The sequence below is a fragment of the Schistocerca serialis genome, chromosome 1 (assembly GCF_023864345.2).
Source record: "Schistocerca serialis cubense isolate TAMUIC-IGC-003099 chromosome 1, iqSchSeri2.2, whole genome shotgun sequence".
Taxonomy (NCBI): domain Eukaryota; kingdom Metazoa; phylum Arthropoda; class Insecta; order Orthoptera; family Acrididae; genus Schistocerca; species Schistocerca serialis.
In genome coordinates, this window is record NC_064638.1 from 308849588 (window position 1) to 308862808 (window position 13221).

General features: G+C 39.7%; 1 protein-coding gene across 4 annotated transcripts in view; it reads left to right on the plus strand.

The window, feature by feature from the left end:
• LOC126469313 (ankyrin repeat and SOCS box protein 3-like) overlaps positions 1–13221 on the plus strand; it is a 318803-nt gene that overhangs the window by 128171 nt on the left and 177411 nt on the right. For all 4 annotated transcript variants that reach the window (XM_050096625.1, XM_050096623.1, XM_050096624.1 and 1 more), the window contains exons 7-8: positions 5494–5586; positions 7972–8159. In XM_050096625.1, coding sequence (XP_049952582.1) covers positions 5494–5586; positions 7972–8159 — 281 coding nt within the window. The remainder of the gene's footprint in view (positions 1–5493; positions 5587–7971; positions 8160–13221) is intronic.

Below are 13221 nucleotides of genomic sequence, written 5' to 3' on the forward strand. Positions count from 1 at the left end.
TCCCCAAATGGCTCAACATGCAAATCAATCTTACATCCACAGAAATATCTGCAATCCACTACCTAAAAACAGATCCTGACATTATAATCATACGTGCTGACAAAGGCTCCATCACTGTTGTTTTAGATCACAAGGATTACCTGACAGAAGGACTCTGCCAACTGTCAGATTCATCCACCTACAAAAAGTACCACAGTGACCCCATTCCAGAAATCCAGCAGGATCTCCAGTCTCTACTCAAATCCTTAGCCCATCTCAGGACTTCTCCCCAGAGTCCATCTCTCTCCTCACTCCTCCCATTCCCCACACTCATACCTTCAATATGCTTCCTGAAGTCCATAAACCCAATCACCCTGACGCCTCATTGTGGCCTGTTACTGTGCCCCCACTGAGAGCATCTCTGCTCTCATAGACCAATCCATTCAGCCAGTTACCTACAACCTACCCTCCTACATAAAAGATACCAACCATTTCCTCCACCGACTCCCCATAGTTCCTGTCCTTTTACCACATGATGCCCTACTCATCACTATTGATGCCACTTCCCTTTACACTAACATCCCTAATACCCATCGCCTTACTGCTATTGAACACTACCTTTCCCATGCCCAATGGATTCCAAACCTACTGCCACCTTCGTAGTCACCATGACCAACTACATCCTCATCCACAATTACTTCTCCTTTAAAGGCATTACCTACAAACAGATCCAGGGTGCAGTTATGGTCACCCATATGGCACAATGTTGTGCCTACCTATTCATGGGCCAGCTAGAGGAATCCTTCCTAAACACCCGGAATCCCAAAACCTTCACCTGGTTCAGGTTCATGGATGACATCTTTGTGATCTGGATTGAGGGTGAGGACACCCTATCCACATTTCTCCAGAACCTCGATTCCTTCTCCCCCATTCACTTCACCTGATCCTATTCTACCAATCAAGCTGCCTTTCCTGACGTTACTTCCACCTCAAAGATGGCTATACCAGTACATCTGTCCATATCAAACCGACCAACCACCAGCAACACCAGAAACGTCCTCTCAAAATATACCGAGAGTCTCACTGAGGCCTTTACAAATCATAATTACTCTCCCAACTTTGTGCAAAAAGAGATCTCCCATTCCTTATCTTTCCAGTCACCTAAAACCTCTGAAAGCTCCGCCGTCTGTCCACAAAAGAGCTTTCCCCTTGTGGCACAGTACCACCCAGGACCAGAGCAACTGAATTACATTCCCTGCCAGGGTTTCAACTATCTCTCGTTGTGCCCTGAAATGAGAAATGTCCTTCCTCGTCTGTCCCTACACGGCCCCTGATCCCAACCTCGTGTCTCATGGCTCTTATCCTGTATAGACATAGATGCAATACCTGCCCCATACATCCTCCCACCACCATGTTCTCCAGTCTTGTCACAAACATCCCCTATCCCATCCAAGGCAGGTTTACTTGTGAAACCAATCATATGATCCACAAGCTAAGCTGGAACCACTCTACTGTGTTCTACATGGGCATGACAACCAACAAGTTGTTTGGTCACATCAATGACCACCAATAAATTGTGGCCAAAAAGCAACTGGCCCACACTGTTGCTGAGAATGCTGCCCAACAAAGCGTCCTTCATTTCAATGACTGCTTCACAGCCTGTGACATCTGAATCCTCTCCACCAACACCAACCTTCTCGAACTGCGCAGGTGGGAATTCTCCTTGCAGTATGTTGTATGTTCCCGTAACCCTCTTGGTCCCAACTTTCGTTAGTCATTGTCCTTACTGATCTACCCCTTCCATGTTCCCGTTACAGCTCTACATAGCCCTCTATTCCACCAATGCACCCTGTCTTTTTACTTCCCTCATTTTCCGCAACCCCTACCTCTCTCCCCCGCCCTCTGTCTAACCTCCCGACTGCATCTAGTTGCCCCACTCTCCACCTCATCCCTGCATGCTCCCAGCAGCTCTTTAATGATCCCAACCCGACCCAGCTATCCCTCCCCCTCCCCACCCCAGCCTCCTCCTTATCCCCACCCAGTTGCCTCTCCCATAATGCCCTGCTGCTGTTGTCTAATTTCATTATATTGTTACATTCAATCCTGTATTTTCCATTGTTTGATTTTATTTTATGGTGAAGATATTTCATGGTAAAAATATGAAAGGGGAACACTGCAGCATCTATTTGATCTGTAACTTGTAATAAGATTCCTGCACATAAGTTCATGAAGAAAATATTTAATCTGTTAACGAGGTTTGCTTCATGAATATGTAGTTCACATTCTGCAGCCATTTCAGTATAAATATGTTCAGAATAAGCAGTGACAATTTAAAATTTGTGCCAGACCAGGACTCAGTCTTAGATTACTTGCTTTTTGTGGCTATCGGAGCGCACCTCCAGGCCTGACTGAAAATTTCATTGCCACTGATGTACATTCCTGTGATTTCTAAAATATTATTATCATCAGTTTTGTCACTAGACATTTGGAAATAATACCACTGTGCAAATGGAATCTGTCGAAGATCATGGTGTAATACATAACAAGGGCTGTATACAAAATGATACATTTGTAACTAGCATTCCAAATAACTTCAGTATTATGAATATGAGTCTCACTACACCAAAGTGTAGTGTTGGCCTTTGATCACTCCTGTTTCCATTTCCCCATGCACCTCTCTGGTACCTGACATCATCATTAAATCTTTCCGTGTTATACCTACAAGTTTCATTTTGAATTCTATCTCTGTTTTCTCTCCAATTACCATTCTGTTTTCCTTACCTGCTTGAATCATGGTTGTTATTACCCCAACTCACATTATTTCTTCTCTCTCCATTATTCCACTGATTATTCGCTGAATTATTACCCCAGAGTTTGGCATGTAGCACTTTGCCTGGTCCATCCTCTCAATAATATCCAAGAAATTTTCTGTAGATTCTGTTGGATAATTCGCCAGTTCCCACTGTACATTTTTGGGTAACCTTCTCCGTAGGGTAGAAATCTCAGTCAAAATTTCCAATGGCCTATCCAAATGCACCAACTTTCATAATTCCTCCTGACAAAATTCTCTCATAGTTTGGCCTACCCTCTCTGTAAACTGGCCCATTCAAAAAATCATTCTGTAATCTGCATTGTTTTGCTTGGCTGCAATGCCTATTTAGAAACATCTGTTCAAATATACCATATGATTTAAATTGTTCACTACACTGATTTGCCCATGTCTGAGCAGAACCCTCCAACAATCTTTTCACCAGTTTAATTTTTCTGTTGTCAGTGATACCACCAATAAAATAATCCTTGCATGTTGCCAGAAAACCTACAGCATGGTACTTGCTTTCACCTGAAAAAGTCTTGCCACTGGGTACTTGTAGCATAGGCCATCACATACTTCCATTAGCCCCACATAATTCTACATTACTTAATCTACTGTTAACTTTGTCATTTTCTGCATTACTCCTTACAGTAACAGCATCCACATTTTTAATTTCCTTTCTTAGATTGCCAGCTGTCTCTGCCAGTTGACCTAATAATAAAGCTCTGGTTTTATCACAACTAGCCACAATCTTCCGATCCACACCAATCCGAGCTAGCCTTGTCTCATCCTTGTGTCACACAACTGCTTGCCTGAATAAATTCTACCCCTTAATTTAACAGCAACTGCATCGATATTAGCATTCAAATTTCCTTCTACCTCCTCCAATTTTTCTGATAAATTCCCCAATTGATCATTTCATTCTCTGATTTTTGCCCACTACTACATTAGCTTCTGCTTCTTCCCCCTGTCCATGTGGGTTCTGAAGCTCACTCCCTCTCCCTGCAAACTTAATATCACTAGCTGACTTCTGAATCATCATCTTGCTAAATTCGGGCTCCATAACTAAACTGGCTGTGAGATAGAGAACTGAGAAAGTAATGTGCCTGCTGCCAACACTTACCTTTGTTGAGACTGCTGCTGCATGACAACTACTGCCCGATTCTGTAGGCTGCCATGCCGTGAGGTGTGGTGTGGCGTGGAATGGCTTGCAAGTTAGTGGTAGAAGTGTCCACCAGCTCTGGAGTGCGGCGGAAAAGTCGGTGCATTGACGTTTGGCAGCCAGCGGCACTTCAACTCCCGCTTTGATGGTCAACGTCGGACTCAGTGTACTGCTTGGTGATTGGCAACACATTTCTCCCAGTCTTCTTCACTTTCAAACACAATCCTGCACTGCCTATGAGCCTATTCAGTTAAGACAATCCCGGACAAGAAACCCCATACTTCGATGGTACTGGGCATTGAAGTTTGAATAGTTTGGCTTGAGCCCCCACATGCTATGGCATGAAAAAATATATATTTATTACACTCAGCTTAATTGAGTGCCCCAGAGATGTGGCTGGTCTCGATGTTTGGCTATGTTTTTCATCTTACGCTGCCAGCTCACACCTGTTGTAAACTCAATTTTTAAGCTGAAGTAAAATATAATAAAACAATGCAGGCAGGTATTGCAGTGAAATTTAAAATATTGAGTCACTCATGTTGATATATAATTTGAACACATAGTTTATTTTTCTTCAGTATATTCACGAAACTCTTAAAAATCAGTCTGAGGGGCTCTTACAATAGGGGGTCCCATTAATAACTGATGCCTTAACACTTCACTATATAATTCATATGTTGTAATCACTGCACTCAACAGCCTGTTCACAGTTCACAAAATGAACTCTTGTCTGCTGTCCTAAACCACTATATTGCGCTCAACGTGATTGTTATTGAATGTCACTATGTGGATACTTGACTCGAATGTGGCTGCCAACCTACTACTACCACCAAACGGGCAGCACGTCTGGCTCTTAGCCTCGCTCAAACTCAACTGTCCACAAAGATGGCCACCCTGTGCACCCTCGAAATAGCTGTCTAACTCAAATCAATGTTTGACAAAATTACGAATGGGCAATAACAATTTAAGGTCCAATTTTATGTATCTGCCCCCTGCCCCCCTCCACAATTTTTTTAGATGACAATAACTTTTAAACTGTTATATATTTTTGTGGTGCATCTAGATAATTTAGCTTTACATATTTTTCTGTTCATGAGTGCCAACTCACAACTCCGTGTCACTATTAGTTTTGTTTTTATCAACTTTTCTCTGGCATATAAATTTCTCCAAGCATGCAAACACGACCCTATGCACCTCTGCCTAGTGTCGACTCAGGGTTTTCCAAGGCTGCATAATGCTAGCCACTCGCCACGGCCCCCTAGCAACCGCCAGCCACGTGCTCTGCAGAGGGAAACTGCCGTTCTAATCTCACCCCACAGCTTTTATGCTCACAACCATTAGTTCATTGGCTCTTTCATTGTATTTTTATCTTTTTAGGTATTTTCTGTGTATATTTAAAATTATTTATGATGTGAAAATTTTTCTGAGTATCTTTTTTGTTCATTTCTAAACTTGTTTTATGCAGCTGGATGAATGAGAGACATTAGAAATAACTCCATAATCAGCATTTGTTTACATTTATTAATGCTTTCTTTTGCAGACTTGTTGAATGCCTTATACCTGTGACAGATTTGAAAATAGTGGCAGCATGCTCAAGTATTAGTCCGATAATGTTGGCAGTTGATAGCATGCAGTAAGTTTTTATCAAATTTGTGATTCTACATTGATATAACTAGCCTTTATTTTACGTTGTTAAATATTTGTATTTTAGCACTAAGGAATAAGATTACTTGCTGTCTGAGCAACTTAAATGCCAGATCAAATACTACTCACAGTGGAATCAGCAGAACAGTCACATGATAAGCTCTATATCAGCAATAGTGATATGAATAAGTCATTTAAGCTTCAAATGGCAACTGTAAGTGCAGTTGGACTGTAGCCTGTAAGCTTACTTTAGTCCAAATACCAGTGGTTGTCTTAAGGTTTTAATAATCACATTGAAACAATGAAGCTGTGGCCATGAAACATTGGCAGTTTTTCTTGCTCTTTATATTCACCCTGCAGTACGACACAGGTTTCCCAAGGATAGATCACCTGGAGGAGACCTGTGTTGGTGAAATCTACATTTTGACTATTCAGGAATGTTCAGACTCAAAACTCACCTTATCATAATTCTGTAAGTGCAATGTTTCTTCATCTCTGGTGATTTTGTTCTTCATGAGCATAATCTGTTAGCATCACAACTCGGCACTCCCAAAAGGTCACTGAGCATCACCTTGCATAATGAATGTTGGGTCTTCAGTTTTTCGATCGGAATGAACTTAAATGTTACCATTGGTTTTTTAGATTCTTTATCGTAGAGTTGTAGTGATTCACCCGGTACCCATACAATGTGATTAGATGGCTAAGGAAGTAATGTGGATTGACCGGAGACTACTGCAACATTACCACTGCTATTTTAGTTCAGCGAGCTTTTTGTCTGGATCTGAAGAGTTGCTGACCTAATGACAGTGACTTGTGTGATGTTCAAAATGTCCTTTAAAATGTTGAAAAGTGATCTGTGACTTTTTACATTGGTATATGTTTTTCATTCTCAGATGAGTACTTATAATAGTGAAAAATACTATAATGTGGCAATATGAGTTATATATTATTATACACTATCATGCATATAAGTGTATTGTTTATTCCCTAATACATCCCAAACAGTAATGTTACATTAAGACATATGTTGATGAGTTGTCTGGTTTTAGATACTGTCCAGTATAATGAAACTGATGAAGAAACTGATTTTGTCATAATAACAGTATTTCTGATGACATAAGAGGTCCACAGAACCCTTTTTACTGTGGGATTAAACACAATCTCACTGTAACTGCTGAAATTGTGCTGGATATTCAGTTTGATTTTGAAGAAAAGTGTGCTGTCAATTTTTGTTAAAAGAGGCCATTTCAAATACTTAACGCTCCTAAAGCTGCAACAAAGCAGCCATTTCACATTGTGTACAGTCTTGCATTGAGATTCATTTTTATGTTTCTTTTTGTCTGTTTCTTATAAAAAGAACATTGAATACATACATATGCCACTATGGTAGTAATTTTACTTTGAATCATTGACAGGTATAGAATGTTGTTCTCACTTGAGTCGACTATGACAGCAGTTATATATGTTAATGACAGATACACATTTGTATATACTCACACAGTGTGACATTTAACATAAGCAGATTTTAGGTATGTCCTGTCAGCTTTGTCAGTGGGGTGTAAATACATTGTTTCAGCTTTTATGTTAATATGAGAACTACATCATTTGTGATGTTGGTCTGGTGTATAAACAAGTCTTTTGAATCTTTCACTTGAATTATGTTACATTCAAATATTAGAGATGCAGGAAATGGTTTCAAAATCAACACATATGTTCAAAATTGGGCATTTAAAGATTTATGCAACTGTGACAGAAAATTAAATAAGTAATACATAGAGTTGCTGATCCATTACACCAACATAATGTTGAAATTGCACATCTAAAGAATGATTGCCAGCTCACCACCCAAACCAAAATCTCAGTTCTTTGCACACTTTGTGACTTTTGTCTAAGATGCACAGTGACAAAATATCAGTTGTGTAGCATTTTTTAATCTTTTGTGAGTGATATTTCATGCAAACACACAGAAATAAAATTTTTATATGTGTAATTTTCTTCACAAATTTGTTATCATTGCTGACTGTCTGAGACACTAGTATCATTTGTCATTGGGAAATTAATTGGGCAGATTATGTAACAGAAAGAGAAAAGTGACCACTATCTAACTAGACTGAATAACACTTTGATACCATATTTCAGTCATCCATTGTGAATTTTCTAGAAATGTGTCAGCCAGTAGGTTTTGACCTGTAGAAGATTGTGTTCTACATTATGGAATTGATATTAGGCTAACAGTTGAACATGGTAATTATGAAATGCAGGAGTCAATTAATTGGACCACCACCATCAGTTGTTTTTGTTTTTTATGTATAACATTTGAGTATTGAGTACAATGCAGTTCTTGAACAGGAATGGACATTGTCATGTGTTGCAGAGTGAAATCGATTGCACTACTGTTGGAATGGATGAAAGACAATCCATATATGCTAAAGAAGTTCATTGAATGCGAAAGTGAGACGCTAGGACTAGAGTACCGAGCGACGGGTGCTGTCTCATACCTGCTCTACCACAAGTCTGAGCTACTGGAAGCATTTCCTGTGCTGAGCCTGCTTCTTAAATATGGTGAGCTAAAGTCTTGTCATTCTGTGAAAGTTCTACAGTAAAATTAGTATTTTGTGAAAGGTCAATTCTTTAAAATCCATGTGCATTGACATTGTGTAATTCACAGTCCAGAGACTGGTTTGATGCAGCTCTCCATGTTACTCTATCCTCTGCAAGCTTCTTCATCTCCAAGTAACTGCTACAACCTACATCCTTCTGAATCTACTTAGTGTATTCTTCTCTTGGTCTCCCTCTATGATTTTTACCCTCCATGCTGCTCTTCAGTACTAAATTCGTGATCCCTTGATGCCTCAGAACACATCCTACCAACTGATCCCTTCTTCTAGTCAAGTTGTGCCATACTTTCCTCTTCTTCCCAATTCTATTCAGTACTTCCTCATTAGTTACATGATCTACCCACCTCAACTTCAGCATTCTTCTGTAGCACCACCTTTTGAAAGCTTCTGTTCTCTTCTTCTCTAAACTATTTCTCGTCCATGTTTCACTTCCATGGCTACAATCCATACAAATACTTTCAGAAAAGACTTCCTGACACTTAAATCTATACTCAATGTTAACAAATTTTTCTTCTTCAGGAAAGCTTTCCTTGTCACTGCCAGTCTACATTTTATATCCTCTCTACTTTGACCAACTTCAGTTATTTTGCTCCCCAAACAGCAAAACTCATCTGCTACTTTCAGAGTCTCAATGCCTAACCTAATTCCCTCAGAGTCATCTGATTTACCATATTTACTCGAATCTAAGCCGCACCTGAAAAATTAGACTCGAAATCAAGAAAAAAAAATTTTCCCGAATCTAAGCCGCACCTGAAATTTGAGACTCGAAATTCAAGGGGAGAGAAAAGTTTTAGGCCGTACCTCCAAATCGAAACAAAGTTGGTCCATTGTAATATGAGACACAATTTAGTTCGAATGAATGATGATACAGCTACAGTAGGCTCGAGTCGTAAGCTTAGCAGTTAAGCTTTACTAGGTAGCGATTGCTATGCGTCACGCGCTCCGTCCGTATATATACGGGTACCTATCCTTTTTCATGTGCCTCGTCTGGTTTGAATTAATTGCTTATTTTGCTTTGATCTGGTAAGTGCCGTTCTGTTTGTTATAGGTGTTTACGTCACTCAAAGCTGAAAATGCATTACTGTACTGTGTCATGAATTGTTTGTCGCATTCTGATAATGAGTGTTTACGGCCTGTCCCTGCTCGCGGCATGGCTTGTTTTCGTGCGCGCTACCGCCGCTTACAATTAAAAAAGAGAGGAATTGTTTCATTAGCAAAACAATGGCAAGAGACTGCTATTTGTTGTTACTTACACTGCTGCTTTCTTTGATAATGATCAACAAGAACCAAATAATATATTGCTTTTGATAGAAGACGTTCTGAACGAGAGTTTAGCAAAAATTTTTCTCCGTTTCAAAATCTTTGCAGACGCCTCTTTAGTACATTACATTCTGCACAGAAATTAGAGTCATCTTAGATTTAAAAATCTAGTCAATTTCTGCCTGTATCACTATTAGGCATAAGAATAATACGAATATAAACATGATATGATATGTATATTCTTCCGCGTTTGCTGTTGTCTCACCCTAGTTTCGTAGTTTATTCGGCAGATAGGATTTAAATGAGATAGTAGCAAACACGAAAGAATACACGGCAAAATGTTTATATTCGTATTATTCTTATGGCGAAGAGAATACTGTATGTGATTCACAATTCATAAAAGTTCCTATTAGCAACCATCTCTTCTCACAGGTAGGAATAAATTCAGAACGTAGTGTTGGCCATATTGACAAACATCCCAAACAGTCTTGCCAGTCGGATTTTCGTACTAGATTGAAATGCTGCTACATTCGAAGATGAACAATACGGAATATGTATTTACTTCGTTGGATAATTTATAAAATGCTGTGGTCGAAACTCGGGGCGGAGAAGAAGGCTTGTCTTCCACCCCTTTTTTTAAATTTATTTACTGACGCGGACATTTTGGCGCTAGTATTTATCTTTGTGCCTGCAAAGCATGACTATGCAGCGCTACATATATTATATTCGACGGCAGAAGTCATTTGTGGCGGCACCTACCAACATTTTTCAAAACTTCCGCTTACTTTGCACTCGATTCTAAGCCGCAGGCGGTTTTTTGGATTACAAAAACCGGAAAAAAAGTGCGGCTTAGATTCGAGTAAATACGGTAATTTGACTACATTCTATTATCCTCATTTTGCTGTTGTTGATGCTCATCTTATATCCTCCTTTCAAGAGACAATCCATTCTGTTCAACTGCTCATTCAGGTCCTTTGTTGTCTCTGACAGAATTACAATGCCATCGGCAAACCACAAAGTTTTTTATTCATCTCCATGGATTTTAATTCCTACTCCGAACTTTTCTTTTGTTTCCTTTACTGCTTGTTCAATATACAGATTGAATGACATCGGGGATAGGCTACAACCCTGTCCCACTTCCTTCCCAACCACTGCTTCCCTTCCATGCCTGTTGAGTCTTATAACTGCCATTTGGTTTCTGTACAAATTGTAAATAGCCTTTCGCTCCCTGTATTTGACGCCTGCCACCTACAGAATTTGAAAGAGAGTATTCCAGTCAACATTATCAAAAGCTTTCTCTAAGTCTACAAATGCTAGAAATGTAGGTTTGCATTTCTTTAATGTAGCTTCTAAAATAAGTCATAGGGTCAGTATTGCCTCATGTGTTCCAACATTTCTACGGAATACAAACTGATCTTCACCGAGGCGGCTCCTACCAGTTTTTCCTTTTGTCTGTAAAGAATTTGTGTTAGTATTTTGCAGTTGTGACTTATTAAACTGATAGTTCATTAATTTTCACACCTGTCAACAACTGCTTTTTTTGAGGTTGGAATTATGATGACTGTGGTGTCACCGCCAGACCCCACACTTGCTAGGTGGTAGCATTTAAATCGGCCGCGGTCCGCTAGTATACGTCGGACCCGTGTGTCGCCACTGTCAGTGATTGCAGACCGAGTGCCACCACACGGCAGGTCTAGAGAGACTTCCTAGCACTTGCCCAGTTGTACAGCCGACTTTGCTAGAGATGGTTCACTGACAAATTATGCTCTCATTTGCCGAGACGATAGTTAGCATAGCCTTCAGCTACGTCATTTGCTACGACCTAGCAAGGCGCCATTATCATTTGCTATTTATCTTGTGATGCATGTACCGTCGGACCGATGTTCACCAATTATGGATTAAAGTTAAGTATTCCAACAGCTACGACCTTTTTTTTTACTAGACTCAACTTCCTTAAATGTTCCAGACCTCACGCCAGCCTGCGTGAGCTAAATGCGTGCTTTTCGGCTACCAATCATAGTGGCTTGGCTGTCTTGCCAAGTCACAACAATGACAATCATATCTCAGTATAGAACACACCACCACTCTTCCAATAGATGATCATCAGAAAATTTTCATCATTGTATGAACAGTTTCAAATGTCATGTCTGACTGCTTACAATGAAGAGTCACTACATTACTACTGTTTGGATCACATTCTTGTATATTAGTGTGTTCACTCAGAAGTGAATGGCCAAGCTTGCCATTCTATAATTTTTTTGCTACTCATAGTTAACATCACATGAAGCAGAGTTCCCTTTAAATATCACAGAAAAGAACATTTTCTGCTTTTGTGCTTGAAGCAATGAGATAGATACCCCTGAGTGTTGTTAGTTTTTGTTAACTGCAAGCACAGAGATTGCATTATCAAGAAACAACAGTCATCTTATTTTCATCAAAACACTCATTTAAGAGAAGTCTCACTTCAAAGCTTAAACTATATTTTTCAAAAGTTAATAAATTACCTTAAGGCTGCCATCTACTCCCTTATAGGGCCAGACTTCATTAAATCTAATACTTTTTTTCACAGTCCCTTCTTTTCATTTTTTATAAATATTTGGAAACCCATCATTCTGACTATTGTTTGAGCTCCAAAAAAATATTCTATATATTCAATGTTGCCATGCCATTATGGTTAATCTTAAGTGTTTCATTACGTATGTTATATCTCATGTAGTGCAGTGACAGTGTACACAAAAAGATGCTCAGAATGATTGTGTTGTACCATGGCACCCACGAACCATGAACAAACACAGAGTGTCAATCTAACCAGTGAGCAGAGAATCTGAAAGCATTATCAGTGACAAACACAAAAGTAAGAGAGCATGGCAATAGAAAGCATTCACACACAAAAGAAAGTGAACATAAGGCGAGTAAACAAGAATTTTGGCTAGAGCTATCAAGCAACTAAGCTTCCAAATATGCAAGGTCACACCAGGAAAGCTGCTCATGTGCTCACATCATCAACACTGAAACATAATCTCATGATGCTGCCTGCTGTCATTTCTTGTACACAACACTAAATGTCGTGGCATATGCCAAGTGTGACAAGTTGCAAAGAAACAGAGGCATTGCCTCCTCTTGTGTAATAACCAGCAATCCAGGGAAGAATGCCTTGCCCCTTTCTGTAAGCTTGCCAGACTGACTCGACAATGTAGTCACCAAAGCCTGTTGTGACTGATCAATTTTGGCCTCTACCATATCTCCGAAAACACATTTTGCACTGCAAAAATCAACACATCTGATTCTGCAGTTTGTGCTACATCATCTAACATCAAGACCAAATGTGCGTACATCTCAGTCTGTAATGCCCAGTTTGGTGCTAGTCACACCCCTAAATCACATATTTAAGTGTCTACATAGGACATGCTACTTTGCTTACACTTGCATAGGGTGTGCTGCATTGCTTACACTCAAAATGTCATCTACATGCTAACACCTGAAAGTCTGCTATCCATGCCACATACGACTGCCTGGCATGCTTAAAATGTTGATTGTACTGTGTCAGTGAGCAGTAACCACATGCATTTGCAAATTCTACTATTTTGGGGTCTTTAAGAGACCGCAATTTCTGCAACACCACATACAAGCAACAACAACAACAACTACTACTACTACTACTACTACTACTACTACAACAACAACTACAACTACACAACAACAGAGCACTTCGCTATAGAGGTTCAGTGATTCATCTTATTTGGCAG